Source organism: Erpetoichthys calabaricus, chromosome 4, assembly GCF_900747795.2.
Source record: "Erpetoichthys calabaricus chromosome 4, fErpCal1.3, whole genome shotgun sequence".
NCBI classification, from domain to species: Eukaryota; Metazoa; Chordata; class Cladistia; order Polypteriformes; family Polypteridae; genus Erpetoichthys; species Erpetoichthys calabaricus.
Window position 1 is genome coordinate 287,351,437 of NC_041397.2, and position 24,070 is coordinate 287,375,506.

A 24,070-nucleotide genomic window follows, 5' to 3' on the forward strand; every position below is an offset into this window, starting at 1 on the left:
TGGTAGGCCTTAACATGCATCCACATGCTGACCGCAGTTAGCCAATTCGCTATTGGAAGTTAATTGTTTAATTGCCTAAAGTCTTGACATCATTTTGTTGAATTTTCCAAGTTCTTTAAAGATGCAGTTAACAAAGTGTATGTAAACTTATGACCCGCTTTAGTTGTAATATAGTCAATAAAAAGTGAAATACTCTGGGGTCTGTGAACATTGTTAGAAAAAATTATTTTTGCCCCGCACAAAGTACATGTCTTAAATGAAATGCCAAACTTAAAAAGTGTTAGTCTAAAATCTGGGGAGGTGTTATAAAGTGTGTTTTAAAGAATTCATCCTAAGTGTTTGTAAAGTTCTCACTTCAACTGTTTAAGGACTAGTGATGAGTGAACACCTCTAAACCCCTACTAACCTTTTTGGGTTAGTACCATTTAAAAAATATTTTGGGTGGAGTTTTCCTTTAAATTGAATGTGCGGCAATGTGGGAAAATACTTTTTCTATGATATCAAGTCATGCTGTATTTTTGTGTATAAATGGAAAAATAAAATCAAGATAAAAGGGAAACATGGAGAACTTGAACCACGATGCTGCTGGCTTGAACTAACACATCCTACCTTCAGCATTATCCTTCCACCGCCATACTCCAGCACTAATATTACGTGTTATATAACTATAACATGCGAATTTCTTTCTCTTATTTTGTCACAATTAAATTAATGTTTTGGGGAGATTGGATTTTTCTGGTCTTCAGGTCTGTGCGACTGATTCATTAGTGAATATGGTTATTCCTTAGCTTGTCAGAAAATAACCAGGAAATTGTGTTTATTCGATCTGTGAGTCGATGAGGGACACATAGCTTTACACAGCTCATGTACAGCACAGTTGTCTCCAGATATTTACATCATCAGCAGTGACACATGAAGTGATTTGCTCAGTACCACACAGGGTGTTGAGATTTGAAATGTGATATTGTGCAGGGCCGTGCTGAAAACGTTCCTAATTTACTTTATTACATGTCATCTTGCCTGAAGAAGGGGCCTGAGTTGCCTCGAAAGCTTGCATATTGTAATCTTTTTAGTTAGCAAATAAAAGGTGTCATTTTACTTGACTTCTCATTACATGTCTTATGTATTTGTAAACTGTGAATACTGGCAGGTCAAATGATCCTCTTAGGGTAATGTGTGGCGTTAATCATAGGTAGTGTGACTCGATAATTTATATGGGAACTCCAGAAACAATGGATGTTTGAATATTTTTATAGTCTGAACACGGGCAGATTGAAAGTGCTGCTCAGGGTGACACAAGGAGTCAATGGTGGAGACACCATACTTTATTATTAATTATTTTTGGACTGAAACTGTTATCCAAAGCAACTTAGAGCATTTGAGATACAATTGGTTCAATTTCTTTTGTTTTTCCAAATGGAGTACAGGCAGGCAAAGTGACTTGCTCAGGGTCACACAGTGTTACCAGCAGGATTTGAACCCACAACCTCAGAGTTTGAAGTCCAAAGCCTTAACCACTACACCACATTGAGACTTGATCCTTTATATGGCACCTTTGTATATTGAGCACTAGCCCAACTGAGCTTTTTGGGTACAGCACAGTTATTTCTGTATTTCTGCAGTATGCACAACGGTAGGTGAGGTGATGTCTTCACTGTCATACATGCAATGGTGCAACTTGATACTTTATGTAGTGCTTTTACACTCTTTTAGTTCACTTTACGCATACAAAATAATTTAAATATGTACCACATAAGCAGTTATAGATGGACTGACTCCCTCATAGTCCACCTGGCCAGTACATACAGTATATCTATATATACTGTATATATCAATATATATAAAAGCCAAATACCACGGACTCACTCATCACAAAATCTCCCGAACCAAGAGGACTTGGGACTTGAAATTTGGAATGTAGGTTACCCTTGGCCCATAGGTGCTCTCTAAGAAACGGTTTCAAAAATTTCATGGTCCAAACATGAAATTTCTTATAGTTTTTTACACCCATTCACTCCATTTCTTTCTAAAATACATGTCCTTAAAGTAAATTAAAAATACTTTATTTTTTTGAAGAGTACAGGTTTTGTTTTGATATTTTCGAGTTTCCACAAAACGTTTATAATTTGCCATTTATTTATCTTTTTTAAAATAATTTAGTTAGGTTATTCCAAGGTACTGTATATCAAAGCAAATTTTTTTTTTGAGAATTTTGATTTTCATACTTTTTTTTATTTTATTCTTTTTCATACTTTCTTCACAAATTTTTCTATTAAGTTTATACCTCTTTAAATAAACCTGCAAAACTATGACCGAGAAAGAAAGGATTTATATTGATGAAGTAATGGTCTCTCACCATGTGGTGTGGATGAGCGGTGACAGCATATGCCTGTTCTCCTCACTGGCCTACCTTTTGCACGGCACCACCGTTCTGGCCGCTCAGATGCGGTTGACATTGTTAGCCACGTCTCTAATAACTGGTGGAGGTTCAATCCGTGCACCTTGACGCGGACCAGCAATCCCTACCACACCAAGCCTCAGTACTTCTCCGAAATGTCCAGACCCGCAACCTATGTATATTTTAGAACACATTTTTCCTGTTGCTATCTCGTAGTATTCAGCTAGTATATATATATAATGCAAAGGTCTTTCACTCTGTCATGCGATTACTACTGGACTACTGAACTAGAACTTTGATCTTGGTCTTTTTCAAAAGCTTATGACCTGATACATTCTAGAAATTCAAAGAATTTAGGGTTGTGGAAACCTCAATGAAGTGACATATGGTTGTGTGTTTATTGTGGCAAAGTGATCACAAAACCAAGTGACATGGCAGAAAGAAAAGGAAAAGTAGCAACATCTGCTGAGCAACAGACAAATTGCAGAGACCGATTACGTGATGAAGAACACCAGAATAGGAGGAAAGTAAAAGAAGAGCAGCAACATCTCAATCACAGAATTAATTAAGTGATAAAAATAACAAAGAATAAGCAGACAGGAAAGTAGTAATCCAGAATACAACTTGATATGTTCTTGAAATTCAAAAAAAATTAGTTAATGGCAAACTGGTAGGCAATTTACTGGTGGCTAGAAAAGTTTATTATAATAAAATCAGGTTTCACAAATCCATCTGTTGATAATCCCCAGGAAACAGTATGTATATCTACAGAATTCTTTATCTAGTGTTGGTATGTGTTTATCGATCATTGAACATCGACATTTAGGTAACGTAAATACGCAGAGCGACCTGTGGTCATGTATTTATGGCAAAAGTGATTGTAAAACCAAATGATAACTACCATAATGAAAGAAAGAAAAAGAAGAGTGTCAAGCTAATCACAGAAGGTGATTAAGTGAGGCAGAATGAGAAACAATAAGAAGACAAAGCACTCAGCCATACTAACAAGTGAAAAGTAATCCTGTTGCACAGAGGAATTCAGCAGTAGACAAACATAATGGATCACAGGCATGCAAGAAAAAGTTCAGGAACATCCTCGAGACAGAAATGTATGATGGCAATCGAGAAGATTATCAAATAGTTGAAACTTCCAACCATATACAAACATAGCTTATACAGCTTTAGGTCAAAGTAGTCCACTACCAAAATTTCATCTTCAATGTGACCAATGTCACAGGGTCATTTTAAATGCTAAAAACAAAAGAATGTGTTTCCAGAACAGAAAAGTTTGATTGTCAAATTCTTGAAATTTCTGACCATTTGCAGACATTTCTTTTACATCCTTAGCTCAATGTTTGTCAGAAGAGCAGAACTTTTAGGTCACCAATATAAATAAAATGCATCATTATTATTATTATTATTATTATTATTATTATTATTATTATTATTATTATTATTATTACTGTGAAGCTGTACTTTTTAATGGTGAAAACAAAAGTATGTGTTACCAAAATGGAGAAGTTCTAAATGGACAAGATCCAGGTGTTTTACCAGTACTGTATGTATTAACATTCTGTAATTAAATTTCAAAAGAGCAGTACAGTGTGTTTAAAAACATTTTTTCCTTCAAAATATTAAGGCCTTTTAATGATTCCCCCCCCCCCCCCTATATAAGCAAAGGTAGAGCTAGGAAGCACCTTGCCCTTAATGTTCGTGATGAGACTTCCATGTCCTCAACTGTTCTTTTCTTTCTCTGTTTTTCCTCCCTCAGCTTTGGCTCCCAGTCAGCACGCTCGCCCGACAGTCCCCACCATGGCCTCAGCTTGCACACTCTTGCTGGCGTTGATTGTTTCAATGGGACTGCCTGAAGCAGGATTTTCTTGTCCTCGCCCATGTGCCTGTTACCTGCCAACAGAAGTTCACTGCACTTTCAGGTCTTTGATAACAGTGCCTGCCAAAATTCCCAAACATGTGGAAAGAATCAATTTAGGGTTTGTACTATCTGATTGTTTTTCCATGTTCTTTTTCCAAATGAGACTCGATCATGCTCTAATTTTTTTCCTTAGTTAGTTTCTCTCCTTGTGCACCTACGGCCTTTGTTTCTTTGTATCCACTTCTCTCATAATTTTATCCTCAGAATTGTATATTTCTGCAAAATCCAGATCTGTGTTTTATTTATGATTTTTTTTACCTTTTATTTGCTAAAGCCATCTGTGGTCTAAAATATGAATGCCATAGGCCATAAATCAGACTAGCAGCATCTTTATGGGATCTAATGAATGCATATTACCACTTATGACCTTTTCAACATTTTTTAAGAAATGTTACACACCATTTATTCATTCATTCATAAAACATTTTGGTGAGATTAAATATACAAGACCCAGTATGTCATTCAGTTATTTCTTTACCACCATTGGGGGCTCTGGTCCAAACCACTGCCCTGATAGTTTAGTGTACAGTCCCCCAATCGATTGGGTAAAGAAGAATTTAGTTTCTACTTACTAGTGGCACAGTATTTAAGTGTTCATGGTCATAATTTAGACCACTTTGCAGAGATCTGCTTTCACTTTGACATTAAGGAGTCTTTCTCTGTTGATCAGTGTCAAAAAAGCCAAATTAAAGCCATTGTGATTAAAAGTTGTATAACAATAACACGTGAAAACGTCCAAGGAGGGGAATACGTTCATAGACACTGTAGCTTACACCCACCCGCCATTCTCTGTGGACCCTTTTATACCTGACCTTTGGTGCAATTGCTTGCTGTGTTCTCTACCACTTCTTCCCTATTCAAGACAACACAGTAGTTCACTTTAGTCCATGAAAATACTTGGTTGCTTTTCTTTGGACATCTCCAAGAAGTATATGGAGACTAAAGCTGTTTACAGGACCCCAGACACAATCCCACTATAACATCACAGAGTTGCAATGCTTTGAATTCTTTTTTTTTTTTAAAGAAAGGCAGGCACCTCTTCACCTAATGTCTACAGACCAGTGGCACTTGTGTCTCACATCATGAAGTCCTCTGACAGGCTGGTCCCTGGACTATATGGGTCCTCTTACAGTAGACCATCTGAACTCACTACAGTCTTCCTATAGGACAAAGATTGGAGTGGAGGATGCAATTATCTGTCTGCTCCACAAGGCTTATTCTCAGATGGGCAAAGCTGGCAGCACTGTGAGGATTATGTTTTGTGATTTCTCCAGTGTCTTCGACACCATCCAGCCATCTCAGTTAAAAGCTTGAAGATATGTAGGTGGATGAGCCTCTGGTGTCCTGGATAATGGAGTATCTGTCAGGCCGTCTGCAGTTTGTGAGACTGTGGGAGCAACACAAGGAACAGCCCTGTCTCTTTTCCTTTTTTCAAATACAACACCAGGTCATGTCACTTGCAGAAATTCTCAGAAGATTCTACAGTTATACAAGTGTATTGATAAGGAGGATGTGACAGAGAAGAGGAGTCAGATGGAGAACTTTGTTTCTTGGTGCATAGAGAATTGTCTGAAACTTAACATCATCATAACCATGGAATTGTGCATTGACTTTTGCCGCACCAAAGAGCCTTTATGTTCAGTCACTATTCAGGGAGGGGATGTAGAGGTGGTCCTCTCCTACAAATACTAGGGGTTCCACATCAATGACAGGCTTGAGAGGAACTGTAAAAGAAAGAGCAGCCCATGTTCTTTTTTCCTTAGGAGACTGCATTCCTTTAATGTGGGAAGTGACATCATTCACATCTTCTACAACTCTGTCATGACCAGTGCAGTTTTCTATGCTGTGGTATGCTGGGCCAGTCACTTGAACAGAGGCCCGCCATATTAACAAGCAAATTAAAAGGGCAGGCTCAGTCATGTGGCACGCTCTGGACCCCCTGGAGGTCGTAGCAAAGGAGAGAAATCAACAAAACTGAGTGCCATTATGACCAATGCTGCACATCCTCTTTCTGACACACCAACACTGAGGACTTTCAGCCAACTAATTATTCATCAAAATTGTGTTAAGAAGCGTGACTTGAGCTCAATTGAGCAACACACCTGCATAAGGCCTCACGGGGACTGTGACAGCCAAGTCAGAAGTTTTTTGTTCTCTCTTTTTAAAAAGTCTCTTGGTTTTTAGTCATTTTGGTGTGTACTCAGACCATATTGTGTGCATATAAAAAGAGTGTAGTGTAAAAATAGGGATAAATAAAGTTCCGTCCAATCTAAATATATTTTGAAGCTTCATTTTACTTTGGAATTTACAGACGTTTAGACTAGAATTTCAATGTAAGCTGGGAAATGACACACACTACAGAAACTGAAAATGTGCTTTATGTATTACGCTTCACTGCTACGGGTGTTGAGTTTCAGTAGCTTTCATTTTGGATTTTGCAGATTCTCTCTGTGTTTTCGTTGATTTTCTTTGGTTTTGTCTTTAAGCCTCCTAGCATCTTAACACATCTGAAAGTTAAATTAATTTATGACTCTAAACTTTTCCAGCTTGATTGAGTTGGCCTTGTGAAGAAGTGACAATTCATTCTCCTCCTGCCACTGTAATAGACTAAGTGCATTGAGCAAATGGACTAATGGACTGATGCATTCCTTGTTTTCTGTGCTCTTCTCAGGTTTAACACCATTAACTCAGTAACAGAAAGTTCCTTGGCTGGACTTAGAAAACTGGAACTACTAATGATCCATGGGAATGACATCCATAACCTACCTGATGCTGTATTCAAGGATTTGATATCTTTACAGGTGAAAAATCATTTTCTTTATTTTATGTTATGTAATAATCAAGCCTTGACACAATCAAGAGGTTTGGGGCAGCTTCCCGAATAATTGAGAATTGGCTGCTGATTGTAAAAAAAGAGTTCATGCAAAATTCTTTACATACAAGAGTCCACAACAGAACTGAGCAGGTTAGAACATATGGCGGATATATAGTTGAAGAAGCAGGAAGAAGAGGGATCTTGGGATCGGACCTGGAAATGAGGTCAAAGGGCTGCGACTTCTTAGGAGTTAGGTGTGAAAGAATATTTAACTGCTTACAAGCTACTAAGGGTTAAAAACTGACAAAGCTGTTTTGCTGTGTCGGCAGGTTATTCATACAGGCGTCTGTCATAAGGCAGGGTGCAGTAAGCTGACCTAGGACAACTTCCTTTTTAGGAATGCGTCTGTTAGACACAGGAAAGATGACCTCTCCTTCTTTAGGGCCCCATCTGACACGTACACAAAACAGAAATGGTTGGCTGATTTGCACAATTTAAGATGAAATGCTTAAGTAAACACTATTATGATTTTTGATAAGTAAGGGGAAGGGGGAGGGAAGAAGGAAAAGATATTAAAGCCCGATCAAAAAAAGGGGAAACTTTGCCTTGCAACGCATGAATCCATCTACTCTGCCTGAATGAAGACTGATTGATTGAACAATTCCTGTCTTCCTCTGAGGTTACTTCCACAGAGGTGGGCACTTCTATTAGACCGGAAGTGACCTCTTCTGGGGCGGACCTGGAAGTGACGCTGCCTTGAGAGCCAGGTGAAATGTCCTGCATTTGGTCTGCGGGGAGATAACCTCGAACCGCCACCTTACCGTGGTGGAGGGGTTTGCGTGTCCCAATGATCCTAGGAGCTCTATTGTCTGGGGCTTTATGCCCCTGGTAGGGCCACCCAAGGCAAACTGATCCTAGGTGAGGGATGAGACAAAGAGCGGTTATACAAACCTCCTATGACGAATAAAAAAATTTGGACGGCGTTTTCCCTCGCCCGGACGCGGGTCACCGGGGCCCCCCTCTGGAGCCAGGCCTGGAGGTGGGGCTCGATGGCGAGCGCCTGGTGGCCGGGCTTGCACCCATGGGGCTCGGCCGGGCACAGCCCGAAGAGGCAACGTGGGTCCCCCTTCCCATGGGCTCACCACCTATGGCAGGATCAAGGAGGTCGGGTGCAGTGTGAGTTGGGTGGTGGCCGAAGGCGGGGACCTTGGCGGTCCGATCCTCGGCTACAGAAGCTGGCTCTTGGGACGTGGAATGTCACCTCTCTGAAGGGGAAGGAGCCTGAGCTTGTGCATGAGGTTGAGAGGTTCCAGCTAGATATAGTCGGGCTTACCTCGACGCACAGCTTGGACTCTGGAACCAATCTCCTTGAGAGGGGCTGAACTCTATACCACTCTGGAGTTGCCCCTGGTGAGAGGTGCCGAGCGGGTGTGGGTATACTTATTGCCTCCCGACTTGGAGCCTGTACATTGGGGTTTACCCCAGTAGACGAGAGGGTAGCCTCCCTCCGCCTTCTGGTGGGGGGACGGGTCCTAACTGTTGTTTGTGCGTATGCACCAAACAGCAGTTCAGAGTACCCACCCTTTTTGGAGTCCCTGGAGGGGGTGCTAGAGGGCATACCATCTGGGGACTCCCTTGTACTGCTGGGAGACTTCAATGCTCACGTGGGCAATGACAGTGAGACCTGGAAGGGCGTGATTGGGAGGAATGGCCCCCCCGATCTGAACCTGAGTGGTGGTTTGTTATTGGACTTCTGTGCTCGTCACAAATTGTCCATAACGAACACCATGTTCAAGCATAGGGGTGTTCATATGTACACTTGGCACCAGGACACCCTAGGCCTCATGATCGACTTTGTGGTTGTGTCGTCGGACTTGTGGCCACATGTCTTGGACACTCGGGTGAAGAGAGGGGCGGAGCTGTCAACTGATCACCACCTGGTGGTGAGTTGGCTTCGATGGTGGGGGAGGATGCTGGTCAGGCCTGGTAGGCCCAAACGTGTTGTGAGGGTCTGCTGGGAACGTCTGGCAGAGCCCCCTGTCAGAAGTAGCTTCAACTCCCACCTCCGGCAGAACTTTGACCATGTCCCGAATGGGCCATGTTCCGTGCCTCTATTGTTGAGGCGGCTGACCGGAGCTGTGGCCGTAAGGTGGTCGGTGCCTGTCGTGGCGGCAATCCCCGAACCCGTTGGTGGACACCGGCGGTGAGGGATGCCGTCAAGCTGAAGAAGGAGTCCTACCGGTCCCTTTTGCCCTGGGACTCTGGATGCAACTAATAGGTACCGGCAGGCCAAGCGGAATGCAGCTTCGGTGGTTGCTGAGGCAAAAACTCGGGCATGGGAGGAGTTTGGGGAGGCCATGGAGAACGACTTTCGGATGGCTTCGAAAAGATTCTGGTCCACCGTCTGGCATCTCAGGAGGGGGAAGCAGTGCAGTGTCAACACTGTATATGGTGGGGATGGTGTGCTGCTGACCTCGACTCGGGACGTTGTGGGTCGGTGGGAGGAGTACTTCGAAGACCTCCTCAATCCCAATAACATGCCTTCCAATGAGGAAGCAGACCCTGGGGACTCGGAGGTGGGCTCCCCCATCTCTGGGACTGAGGTCACCGAGGTGGTCAAAAAACTCCTTGGTGGCAGGGCCCCAGGGGTGGATGAGATATGCTCAGAGTTCCTAAAGGCTCTGGATGTTGTAGGGCTGTCTTGGTTGACACGTCTCTACAACATCGCATGGACATCAGGGACAGTGCCTCTGGATTGGCAGACCGGGGTGGTGGTCCCCCTCTTTAAGAAGGGGGACCGGAGGGTATGTTCCAACTACAGAGGGATCACACTCCTCAGCCTCCCTGGAAAAGTCTATTCGGGGGTTCTGGAGAGGAGGGTCCGTCGGATAGTCGAACCTCGGATTCAGGAGGAACAGTGTGGTTTTCGTCCTGGTCGCGGAACAGTGGACCATCTCTACACCCTTAGCAGGGTCCTGGAGGGTGCATGGGAGTTTGCCCAACCAGTCTACATGTGTTTTGTGGACTTGGAAAAGGTGTTCGACCGTGTCCCTCGGGGAATCCTGTGGGGGGGTGCTCCGGGATTATGGAGTACCGGATCCCCTGATAAGGGCTGTTCGGTCCCTGTACAACCGGTGTCAGAGCTTGGTCCGCATTGCCGGCAGTAAGTCGAACCCGTTTCCAGTGAGAGTTGGACTCCGCCAGGGCTGCCCATTGTCACCGATTCTGTTCATAACTTTTATGGACAGAATTTCTAGGCGCTACCAGGGTGTTGAGGGAGTCCGGTTTGGTGGACTCAGGATTGGGTCACTGCTTTTTGCAGATGATGTTGTCCTGTTTGCTTCATCAGGCCGTGATCTTCAGCTCTCTCTGGATCGGTTCGCAGCCGAGTGTGAAGCGGCTGGGATGGGAATCAGCACTTCCAAATCCGAGACCATGGTCCTCAGCCGGAAAAGGGTGGAGTGCCCTCTCAGGGTTGGTAGCGAGATCCTGCCCCAAGTGGAGGAGTTCAAGTATCTCGGGGTCTTGTTCATGAGTGAGGGAAGAATGGAGCGTGAGATCGACAGGCGGATCGGTGCGGCGTCCGCAGTGATGCGGGCTCTGCATCGGTCTGTCGTGGTGAAAAAGGAGCTGAGCCATAAGGCAAAGCTCTCAATTTACCGGTCGATCTATGTTCCTACTCTCACCTATGGTCATGAGCTATGGGTAGTGACCGAAAGAACGAGATCGCGAATACAAGCGGCCGAAATGAGTTTCCTCCGCAGGGTGTCTGGGCTTTCCCTTAAAGATAGGGTGAGAAGCTCAGTCATCCGGGAGGGGCTCAGAGTAGAGCCGCTGCTCCTCCGCATTGAGAGGAGTCAGATGAGGTGGCTCGGGCATCTGATCAGGATGCCTCCTGGACGCCTCCCTGGTGAGGTGTTCCGGGCACGTCCAACCGGGAGGAGGCCCCGGGGAAGACCCAGGACACGCTGGAGGGACTATGTCTTCCGGCTGGCCTGGGAACGCCTCGGGATTCTCCCGGAAGAGCTAGAAGAAGTGGCCGGGGAGAGGGAAGTCTGGGCATCTCTGCTCAAGCTGCTGCCCCCGCGACCCGACCTCGGATAAGCGGAAGAGGATGGATGGATGGATGAGATAACAGAAAGGATTAGTGCACTCTGCCACCTCCTGGTCTGACCAGGAATTACCTTCTTCTGGCCCTTTAGCTGCCTCCCATGTGCATGTCTGTGACAATGTAAATTTTTTTTGTCATCAAATTCTATTGAATTACAATGCCAACATAAGAGGAAATTTAAAGCCATGAAGGGGAATATAAGCCATTCTAACAGGAATTACACTAAGGTAAAACCCAATGCTTGGCTCCCGCTCCCACCCCTACCATGCTAAAGCACAAATCAACACAACCCTACAACATTAAAACTGACAGTGACAAAAAAAGAATAAAGGAGTTCATGTGGACCAGCAAGTGAGGGAAGAGCAGAGCGTCAACCACATTGTGAAGTTGAGCTAACGATTAGAGTTGACCGGGGGCATCCATGCTCAGGTCACCTGTACTGTATCTATCCATTTATCAATATAAGAGCCACATGCTCCATTGATCCTCAACACTAATAACTTCAAAAGAATGAAATTAAGAAAGGAACACTTCAAGACAGAAAGAAAAAAAGAATCAGGAGCGTTCCTATAAGAGGCAATGGCAATTTCAGCAGTGATTGGCCGTATTGCAAATAGCCTCTGCTGGATAACAGAAGAATTAAGTGAGCACAAGTTTAGAAGCAGGAAAATTTGGGGAAGGAAGGGGGAACTAATAGAAAGAAAGGAAATAAGAAAATCAGGCATCTCAGACCAAAAAATAAACACAGAAGAACAGTCCCAAAACATATGTATAAATGTACCTGGGGTATTTCCGGGAGCAAAAGTGACAATAAGGGTTAGATGGCGGTCCCCCAAGCATATTGTTTATGGAGTGTAACATATGATCGGTGAGCAGATTTAAATTGAGTTTGTTGACAATTAGGATTTCTTTTTCCGTTTTCATTTTTAGAACTAAATTCAATGAATTTGAAAGAGTGGGAGAAAAATATCTGAGTCACACTGACTTGATTGATAGTGGATGATATGAAGCCTTAGAAAGCATTGCATATAATGATAGACACTGGTTTTCAACCTGAGGACAGAGTAAGTGAGGAATTATACAAAGGATGGGAAGCAAGGGCAGAAGGGACTGGAACCCCACAATCTTTATAGACAGATCTGACTTCTAAGTAGGAGAAAATAGAAAATGAGTGAATAACAACAACAACAACAACATTTATTTATATAGCACATTTTCATACAAAAAGTAGCTCAAAGTGCTTTACATAATGAAGAAAAGAAGAATAAAAGACAAATAAGAAATTAAAATAAGACAACCTTAGTTAACATAAAAAGGAGTAAGGTCCGATGGCCAGGGTGGACAGAAAAAACAAAAAAATGGAAAAGAATTTTTAGAAATTGGAATGTTCATAGGTCTGACCCATCAAATACACACCCAATATGTGAATGCCTTTACTAGACGTGGAATGGAACTCAATGGGACCACCTCCAATGCGTAGGGCTGGGTTGTGAAAAATAGGAGAGTGTGTGTGCCAGGTTGGACAAAGACCAAGACATCTTCCCACCTTACGTCACATTTCTATAGCATAAATGACTACAAAATCCACCTTAGAAGTCTTAAGATTAATACCAGAGAATCTGAGGGTGGGAACAGAACCTGAGGATACCCAATTGGACTCCAGCAACAACCATAAGGGAGGCATTTTCTTTATTTAATAAAAAGGAAAGAAACCATGGAATAAAGTAGGGCATGCATTGTAGCAGCACGTTCGATTTTAGTACAGCAGGTAAAATCATTAGAGGCCCCAAGTAAAAGTCAGCAGCTCAAAAGTAATGACAAAAGAACCATACTGTATGTAACTTTTAAAACAATTTGTTACAGTTCTACAGAAAATATACTTTGGCAAATTAAAACTGAAGCAGCAGTGTTAGTAAAGGCACAATATCTCTTTAAGCTTATTTGCAATCACGTTATAACTGAGAAATGTAAAACTGATGTGCTCCACCAGTGCAATAAATATACAGTATATCATTATTGAATAAACATGCACAATCATGTAACAGATAGATAGATAGATAGATAGATAGATAGATAGATAGATAGATAGATAGATAGATAGATAGATAGATAGATAGATAGATAGATAGATAGATAGATAGATAGATAGATATTTATTAAAGGCACTATATCATAGATAGATAGATAGATAGATAGATAGATAGATAGATAGATAGATAGATAGATAGATAGATAGATAGATAGATAGATAGATAGATAGATAGATAGATAGATAGATAGATAGATAGATAGATAGATAGATAGATAGATAGATAGATACCATATGCACTTCAGAACAGGTCATCTACCTGAAGCTAAGCACATTTGGGCCTGGACAGTATTTGGATTGTATAACACCTACAAAAAGCTTGGGTTGCTTCTGAAAGAGGTGTTGGTGAGACCAGCAGGGGGCACTTACCCCGTAGTCTGAATGTGGATCCCAATGCCCCAGTGCAGTGACAGGAACACTGTGCTGTAAATATGGCACCATCCTTCAGATGAGATGTAAAACTGAGGTTCTGTACTTCAAGTGGCCTGTGAGACGGAAGCCCAACAATGTCAGAATTCAGAAACCTGGCTGCATCCCTGACAGCATCCACAGAGCCCAGCAGGGCAGGTTAGCAGGACTCCATCTCTCATGGTGCCCCATGGAAATCTGAGGCACTGCTGCAACCCAGGGGGGCTGTCACCTGGAGATCTGGGGGAGAGAATGGCCTGAGCATGCATTCTCTCCCTTTCCTTCCATTAAACAAACATCCTGGCAGGGTAAGAGCATCAACTGTCCGCCACAATTTACAATTCACATATAATAATACACCAGAGAAAATCTCCCCTGAAAGTCCATCCTCATTAGACTTAATAAACTTGTACAACTTATTGTTAGTGTTGTTCATTATGCTTGATCAGAAAAAAAGGTTACTTTTACCAGTTTGCCTGAAATGGATATGTAGAATTATACAGTATTTCTAGAAAGGCCTCACTTTGCTCATGGATTCTTAAAGGAATACCCCACCTAAAAATAATATTTTTCAATAAGTTACTTATTCCATGTAGTTTGTAGTTATGACCAAAACAATTTTAATCTTATGTTTTCATGCTGAATGGAGAAATGAAAGCTAATATAATAGAACTCAAGGTGAAAAATGTCCATGAAAAACAGAAAGAAAATCCCACTTCTTACATCTTGTGTTGCATAATCCCAATGTCAGTTATCCAGTTGTGTGCTCAAAATGTGTAAAATGCTTGGATTTTTTGATGAAACAATATAAATGGGGTACTTGTGGAAAAATCAGTGTTCATCATAAAAAGGAAAGGCCTTCCCATAATGCTGTGCTTCTGAACTGAAGATTCGTCTCTCCCTCTCAGTCATTGGTCATTAGTCCCGTACAGAGATTACAGCTTTATAATATAGTGAGGTAATGCAATTTTGGAATCTTTACATTTTATAACTAAAAAAATGATTTGCAATTATTTCCTATAGAAACACCATGAATAGGTCTCATACAAAAAAATAAATGCTGTTCTTTTGTTTTTCCAATAGGTATTAAAAATGAGTTATAACAAACTAAAAGTTATAACTGGACAGACTTTTCAGGGACTCTCCAGTCTGATGAGACTGCATGTTGATCACAACAAGATCGAGTTTATTCACCCGGATGCTTTTAATGGCTTGACTTCTCTGCGACTGGTCCATCTAGAGGGCAACCAAATTCAGCAGCTCCACCCCAGCACATTTGCCACCTTTTCTTTCCTTCAACATTTTAAAATATCAACTGTGAAGCACCTGTACCTGTCTGAAAATGCTCTAAGAACACTCCCAGGAGACATGTTTAAGACGATGCCTTTATTGGAAAATGCGTATCTTCATGGAAATCCTTGGATATGTGACTGCAGACTGAAGGGTTTTCTGGATTGGAATAAAAGCAAAGAAGGTAAAAGAAAGAAATCCTTAATAATGAATTTATGACAGGTATAGTAATCATTGATTCTGAGGAACATTAAGGCAATGGCAACCCTATCTGATGTTTAGCTGAATCAGCACAAGGACCAGAATAGTTACTGGAGAAGAAATTTTCACCATTTTAGAGCCAGTCTTTATAACAGTGAGATCTCAGGTGCCTTACAGATTGACCCATCAGTAGAATCACAGCTCAAATTCAAGACATTTTTGCCATATTCTGGTTCAACCACCAGTATGAATCCAGCAGAAGTGTGATTCTTTAGACATTTCTTCCTGTGTCCACTGTTAATGTTCATTATTATCTCACTAAAGCCACTCTTTCTTGCATATCATCTGTCAAGGTTGGAACTCATTTGAGTCGTTGTCTGCTTTATTCAGCCCATGAAATGGTACATTGAGTAGAACCTTCTAAACATCTTTCAGCATCCCTGTTCTGTTCAGATGTCATTTTGTACAAATTATGTCACCCTCCATCAACCCCTTTGATTAACTGTCTACATATGGTCTGTATGGAGTTTGCATGTTAGCCCTAACTTCCTATTACTCTTTATAAGAATGGAACTAAACAGGCAAATTAATATAGTAGATATGATAACCCTTGCCAACACTTTTTGAGTTTCCTTTTTAAAGCATAATTGTTATTCCATTTTTATTCAAACATGACCTTACCTAGCACTAAGAAGCTTTTACTCGAGAGAAAGGTAATTTATCACCACATGCAGGTTAAGAGCCATTAAATTGTGGACTCTCAGTGAAAGGAGGTTTATTGCTGTCCATGAATGAATATGCCACCACGTGCTGGTGCTGGCAAAACACGTTTCCATAGCTTTGTGGTGGTCTGCTTCAGGGTTTTGTATTAGAGGAATTAAGGATACAGGCTCTAAAAACAATGTGTGCGCGTGTGAAGCTTTTAGTGATTAGGATCTCATGTTTTGTTTGCTGACATTGAGTTTAGGGTTAAATTTCTCATTTTGTGGCAGAACACAGCAGGTAAAATTCAGAATATCAAAACTTTACCTGAAAGAAGACCCTCTCAAAAAGAATTTAAAATTTTTTGGTTAAAGAATTACAGGTTTTCATTTAAGCGTTGTAACAAAAATGCACTATATAGGCGCCTGACCAAACACAGACTCACACCGGAGGCACGTATAAAACCAAGAAAGCCTTTTATTTTTTTCACCTGTGGGGCACGTCTTCCCTGTGACCCCCACAGGCACATCACAGTCCCAAGTAGACAAAACACCCAAAACACAAGCACAAACATTCTCCTTTGGCACCACCACCACTCCTCCTCCAAGCTTCGTCCTCCTCCTCCCAACTTTGGCCATTGAGTGGCGGTTACTGGGCCCTTTTATAGTCCACCCGGAAGTGTTCCAGGTGGTTGACTGCCGAGTTCCAACTGCACTTCCGGGTGTGACGAATACACTTCCCATAAGGACTCACGAGTCCCAACTGCAGAACCCTCTGGTGGCACCTGCAGGACCCAACAGGGCTGTACCCAACTTCAATTCCTATGGAACCCTGCAGGAAACCAAGAGACCATTCCAACCCAGGGGGGAGGCCATCTAGTGTCCAGGGGGAGGTATTGCACAGTCCATGGCTTCTCCCCCTGAACATATAGCGAAGGGCCTGGTCCACCACAGCATTCAGAATTAGAATTTCTGGTTTGCTTTTTTCAACAAATGTTTCTTTGACCCTCTTCCCTAATGACTGTGATTTCCATTTTGAATTTTTAAATCTGCATCACTCTAAAAATAAAAAAAAAACTGCAGATTATTTGTTTTGAATGGAAAAGCATTGTCACTGGGCATTGGAAAAGGGCCTCTTACTGCTTTTTAGCTTTTTACACCAAATGCTATTTGTAGCTCTCCCTGTTGCTAATGAACAGTAGTCTCATGGGGCCAGACATATTTATCAAACAAGAATACACAGTTGGAGACAACCCATTAAAAAGTGTGAATGATGGTGAAATCCTGCACTGCAAAGGCTGCACTCACAGGGCTTCTTCCTAAAACACCCGCGCCAAATTTCTCCAGTCCATGCATTTTAAACCACCACCGGGGTTTCAGAGAGACAGCAAAAGATCCAGAACTAAAGACATGACAGCTGAGAGAAAATAAAATTGCTGTTATCCATTCAGGAGCTCAGTAGCACAATGTAACGGAAGCTTAATGATTAATCTGTACATTATAATGAGCACTATGACAGTGAAGACAGACAGACACAAACACACAAGGATCACCAGAGCTACTTGGCACCGTGTTAGGGAAGTGCCTCTGTCTGCCTCAATATCTTACTGTCATTTTATTGCATAACTCTATGACATAGATAGATAGATAGATAGATAGATAGATAGATAGATAGATAGATAGATAGATAGATAGATAGATAGATAGATAGATAGATAGATAGATAGATAGATAGATAGATAGATAGATACTTTATTAATCCCAAGGTGGAAATAACAACAGTAAATAGAGTTTAAAGAAGCATTGTGGTCTATGGATATACAGTATGGGTGGCACGGTGGCGCAGTGAGTAGCGCTGCTGCCTCGCAGTTTGGAGATCTGGGGACCTGGGTTCGCTTCCCGGGTCCTCCCTGCGTGGAGTTTGCATGTTCTCCCCGTGTCTGCATGGGTTTCCTCCGGGTGCTTCGGTTTCCTCCCACAGTCCAAAGACATGCAGGTTAGGTGGATTGGCGATTCTAAATTGGCCCTAGTGTGTGCTTGGTGTGTGGGTGTGTTTGTGTGTGTCCTGCGGTGGGTTGGCACCCTGCTCAGGATCGGTTCCTGCCTTGTGCCCTGTGTTGGTTGGGATTGGCTCCAGCAGACCCCCGTGACCCTGTGTTCGGATTCAATGGGTTGGAAAATGGATGGATGGATGGATATACAGTATTGCCCCCAGAATCCGAACACCCCATAACTCGAACAACTTGGAGTCCGAACGAAAAATTCAAGCAAATTTTGCCCCGAAATCCAAACGCTACTTTGGAATCCGTGTGTTTGTGCATACGTTTTCCCAGTGATCAGGCCACCCATACACTTTGTCGTTCAGTTTGTTGTCGGAAGCTGTAGTGAAAGCATCTTGTGTGATTTTCGCTGCTATTTTCACTGCTAATTTTATGCTTTTGTGCCTGTTTTGTGTTATTGTTTTATATAATAACAACTTAGTGTATTTGCCATGGGTCCTAAAAAATGGAGTGAGGAAAATAAGAGTAACAGGAAAACTGTTAGAGCAACAATTGAAGTTAAGAAAGTTCTTATCGCTAAGCTTGAAAGCGGTACACGTGTGGCTGATCTTGCTACTATGTTCGGGATGCCTAAATCAACTGTTTGTACGATTTTGAAAAATAAAGAAGCTATCAAAGCAGCTGAAGCGCCAAAAGGGTTCTGACACTGACCTCTAGGAGATCAAAAAGTATGGAAGAGATGGAAAAACTCCTCTTAGTTTGGATTAATGATAAACAGCTGGCTGGTGATGTGAATTCTGAGACGATAATTTGTGAATAAGCCAAGGTCCTCCACGATGATTTAGTGAAAGGCATGCCTGATACTAGTGCTCAAAAGGAGGAGTTTAAAGCCAGTATGGGGTGGTTCAAGAACTTTAAGAAAAGGACTGGGATCCATAATGTTGTTATGTGTGGAGAGGCAAAGTAAATACAGGTTTTTATATTTTTCATTTTATTAATGTACATTTTTATTCAAATATTATTATTATTTGTTAATATTTTTCCTTAAAATCCAGTGTATTTACTGTTAAAATCATTTTGAAAATTCGAGTTTGTGGGACCCAGGAATGGATTAATCCAGTTTCTCTTATTTTAAAGGGGAAAATTTGTCTTGGAACTCAAAACGATTTGGAACTCGAATGGGGTTCTGGAACGGATTATGTTCGGATTCCAAGATATCACTGTACGTGTTTAAACGCTACAGCTATTTTGTCATGGGATGTTTTACATTTCCTATTAGACAGTAATGTTATATTTCTTTAGTTATTCATTGAGATGTGTAGTCAGAAGGTGGATGTTGTGCAGTCTTGACTGGTGTTGTGGGCAGATTTGTTGATTTGAGTGTTTGAGTACTGGAATCCGCATTTCCTGTGGCTCTTTGTTATCAGCTCTTTTAACGGCAGTCCTTTTAATGGAGTGTGACACACCTCTTAATTCAAAAGCATATTTTGCAGTTTGTGTTTTCTTGACTATACCTGCCAATTCTTTCAAGCTTACATCGACTCCTGCACTATTGATATAATGCTGAACAACAGAGAGCACATGCAGCACCTGTGACAACATATCATTCACGTTTACCATTTGTCCATTGATGCCATCGAATGCCAATTTATAATCAGATTCTAGAGGAAGGTTTGCATCAGGTTATATTTATTTTTAAAATGTGTACATTTATATGTCTAATAGGGTTTTTTAGGAGACTTTTCGACTGTAAACAGTTTATCGTAAACAGAAGTGTGCTCTCTGTTGGACCAGGTTAATGACAGCACCTCTGATCTTTGCAGTTCAAAAGCACCGCCCCATATCTTAGCACTGCCTTCATGAGGCATTGGATTGGTTTAGTAATGTGTCACTCAGTGGGGCATCTAACTGTTCCCACCCAGTTTTAAGCAAAGTTCGCTCATGGTTGTCTCCAGCAGTATATATTATTCATCTGACTTCAGCGAGACTAATTAAACAATGACTTTGTTGTGGGTCCCAAAAAACTTTCTAAAATTTGTTTTAGCTGTTAAATTAGACTTTGCCATAGAATGCCCTTCAATACACTTTTAAAGGTCTCTTACTATTTCAAAAGTATAGAAGGAGAACATGAGGCAATTCTTTATTTTACTTTTCTATAGCCTTACTTTGAATTATGTATCCCTTCTTCTAACAGCAAGTTAACAATACAAAGTCATTAAAAATGCAGAACATTTTGATTATGTAAACATTTGGTTTTATTGCCATAGTATTAAAGTCAACAAGAACAATAAAACAATTGTTGTACATGTTGTCTAATCCACTAACTGATTATTAGATTAACGTAATAATGTCCTAACATGAATACTAAAAATGAATGAAAATTAAATTTAAAGGTCGAGTGCTTTAGTAATCCATCCATCCATCCATTTTCCAACCCGCTGAATCCGAACACAGGGTCACGGGGGTCTGCTGGAGCCAATCCCAGCCAACACAGGGCACAAGGCAGGAAACAATCCTGGGCAGGGTGCCAACCCACCGCAGGACACACACAAACACACTCACACACCAAGCACACACTAGGGCCAACTTAGAATCACCAATCCACCTAACCTGCATGTCTTTGGAATGTGGGAGGAAACCGGAGCGCCCGGAGGAAACCCACGCAGACACGGGGAGAACATGCAAACTCCACGCAGGGAGGACCCGGGAATCGAACCCAGGTCCCCAGATCTCCCAACTGTGAGGCAGCAGCACTACCCACTGCGCCACCGTGCCGCCGCTTTAGTAATCTTTTTTGTTAATTTGATAATTATTTTGACTTTCTTTTGATTATCATAATTTTGTCACTGCTACCACTCAGATGATAGACAAAAACCACAAGTTAAAAATGAATTATAAATCAAAATAAGTGTGAAATAATGGTTAACTGCATTAAAGAAATACTCCATCCAGAAAGTAATATTTTTATATATTTCTATTTGCATGTAGTTTGTAATAATGGCTGAGAAAAACATTTAACCTCATGTTTTCATGCAGAATGGCGATAACAAAGTTTCTGAAACAGTCCTATGGTGACCAACGATGAACAACAGCAAAAAATATCAAAAAGTCCTTGAAAAACTCTCACATTACTCATGTCACATAATGCACATGTCGAGTCATGAAGTTGCGCTCTCACAAGTCCCAAACACATGTATTTTTACTAGAATATTGTTAAATAAACCACACCCAGACAACACTCTCATGTATGGAAATGGAATGTGCTGAGACGCGAACAAGCATATGAATTAGATATACAAGTCAATCCTTTCCATTCACGGATTTATGATTCGTGGATCCACCTATTTGTGGATTGAATGGAGATTATTTTGCGAGTTTTGTGAGCTACTGTGGAAAACCACAAAAGCTACGTAGCTGCACTACGTAGTGATGGGTCTAAGGTCTACGGCTAAGAATCTACACTGATATCTGGAAGGTTGCTGGTTCAAATCCCATTACTGCCACGCTACTCAGTTGGGCTCTTCTGCAAGGCCCTTAATCTGAAAATTGCTGCAGGGGTGCTCTGAAACGGCTGACCCTGTACTCGGACCTCCAACAGTCATGCGAAAAGCCAGTTTTCCCTCTGTGTAGTATATCAAATCAAAAAACAAAAAAACAGTACTGGAAATCCCAGCAACCCCAGGAGTACTGAGTCAAAGGGCAACTTTGAAAATTGACATGAGGGCTGCTGAATGAAAGATGAGGGCGCTAGCTTTAAAAGTGAGTCATTGGAAGCCAACAGAAATGCATTCAGTGATGTCTTTTTGTTTCAATGGTACACTGCACAACTGGATTAGAATTACACACATCGGATTGCTGTTTTCAGAGACACTTAGTTTTAGTTTAGGTTTAAGTACTGCAAAAATGGAACTATTACTCCTTTGCTCTTATGTAACAAGACCTTAACAAAGGCTTCTTTTGGTCTTCATAACATGTATAACACATCAGTAGATGGGTTCTTCATCTCTGTGCAGTGTAGCATATTGACATTCTACTGTAGTAAAATGACTTGTTAATATGAAAAATTCACAGATTTTATACTAAATATGTAATCTTGAGAGAAATGAGTCTCAGTTAAGCCACCTCGGACTACTCCAAAGTGAAGTTTTGTTAGTAGGTCACATTGCAGAGATTAATGAACACTTTACTGATGCTTTATATGTGTTCTGAAGACCCAAAGATGTGTTTGTTAAGGTCTTGTTATATAATAGTGAGTAAAAAGATGCATTTTTACTGTACCTTAACTAAGGTGTTATCCAGTTTTCTCTGGATTGATGTTCTTGCCCTCTGCCAGCTGGTTTGTGTGATTTCGTCTGAGTCGAAAAATATCTTAGTCTGGGGAATGCTCATGACTTCTACAAAATCTTCACATACATCAGCATCATGGTAGGACAAAACATGATGTCCTATTTAGTGCAATAAAGTAAAAATATACAGTAACCAAGACTATATAACGTTTTCATGGCTTTTCATAATTAACAGAGGTCCCACGAATTGCAAGGGATAATTGTATTTCTTTTCAAAGCTCTTCAATATTGTAGTTAGTTTTAAATTCAAGTAGACCCTTTGGTAGATTTGTCTTCTGTGGTTTTGATTTTGTGTTGCCCCATACTTTTGGTTAACTTTTTGTTTTCGTTATGGTCCTTTTCTGACCTGACTATATTTCATTTTTGGCAGACTAACTCCTGGTCCTTTATCGCTCTTTCACAATAATCCTCCGACGTGTTTTGTCTCTCAACAACATTCACACACACCACACAATTTACATAAGTTAATTAAGAAACTGGAAAGTAAGTCTGCCCTGCAATGAACCAACATCCCATTGAAAATCGAATGATGCCAGGATATGCTGTGGCTAGTGGGTTCAGTAAATGTACGTAATTATTATTATATTAGAACATAACCTTCAGAATGCTTTGCAACGTCTACTTTAATTCACCCTGAGTGCATATTTCCATCCATTTAAATTTTTATGAAATAAAATATAATCAAGGGTGTAATAGTGGTGTGTCGCACTGGATATAGAATCCTGTAGTTGAATTCAATGCCCAGTCATTGTCCTTGTGTGGTCTGCATGTTTGAACCATAATAGTTTGGGGTTTTCTTCTGGGTGCTTCCTCCCAAAGATTGGCAAATCCACATGTCTATGGTGTTATTTTTGTGAGTGACACAGATAAGCTAACATATTTCTTTATGGGAGATAACAGAACATAGTGCAAGATCTGTTAAGCACGTTTCCTTTATGTTTGTTATCAAAATCAAGCTGTTGGCAACACCTGCTAGTGGGGTAAGGAGTTACATTGGAAGCAAGGCAAGAAACAGCAATGGACACAAGCCAGTCACTCAGACTCACACAAATGAGTTAATCTAATCTGTGTGTCTTTGATATGAGAGAAAAACTGGAGCACAATAAACACAGACACAGGGAAAATATTTAAAATATTGCACACAACGTCCAGGTACTACAGTATTCCGTTCAACCAAATTCACTTATTTTTGTACAGCACTCCTCATGAGTGCAGGCACAGAGAGCCATTGAATGTTTACAGGTAGATGGCAATACAAATGTTACAAATTATTAATTGACAAATGAGTACACAGTGTGAGGGATGGCCGGCATCTTTACCCGACCAGAACGCTTCCTTAAAGGAAGGACAGGGGGAGATGGCTTTTGAAGAGCCCTATCTTCTCCAACCTGCTACTTGGCAGCCTCCATGGATTACAACGGCACCTTGGATTCCACACAGGGCTATATGGGAATTACAGCCCTGTTGGGTTCCGTGAATGCTGCCAGGGGGAGCTGAGGGAGCTGCGGAGCCCTACTTTGGGCTTCAGCTGCACCTGGGAATAATTCCAGACCTCTCTAATGAGCGACCTGCAGTGCTCCTGGGTGAGGCTTAAAAAGGACCCAGCTGCCTTCCAGAGATGAGCCAGAGTCGGGTGGAGGAGTTGAGGTGAAGGAAAGAAGAGAAGAAAGGAAAGAGAAAGAGAACTGCTGTATTTTCGGACTGTATTGTGATTGGTGCTGGTGGGAAATGACTGGAAAACGTATCCCACGGAATAAAAGCCTTCTGTTTTACGGGCA

At 41.5% G+C, this 24,070-nt stretch overlaps 1 protein-coding gene across 1 annotated transcript in view; it reads left to right on the plus strand.

The window, feature by feature from the left end:
• The window catches only part of mxra5a (matrix-remodelling associated 5a), a 69,038-nt gene that overhangs the window by 27,805 nt on the left and 17,163 nt on the right, over positions 1-24,070 (plus strand). The window contains 4 exon segments of the mRNA XM_051926671.1: positions 4,170-4,389; positions 7,003-7,132; positions 14,838-15,219; positions 21,620-21,630. Coding sequence (XP_051782631.1) covers positions 4,211-4,389; positions 7,003-7,132; positions 14,838-15,219; positions 21,620-21,630 — 702 coding nt within the window. The 5' untranslated portion in view covers positions 4,170-4,210.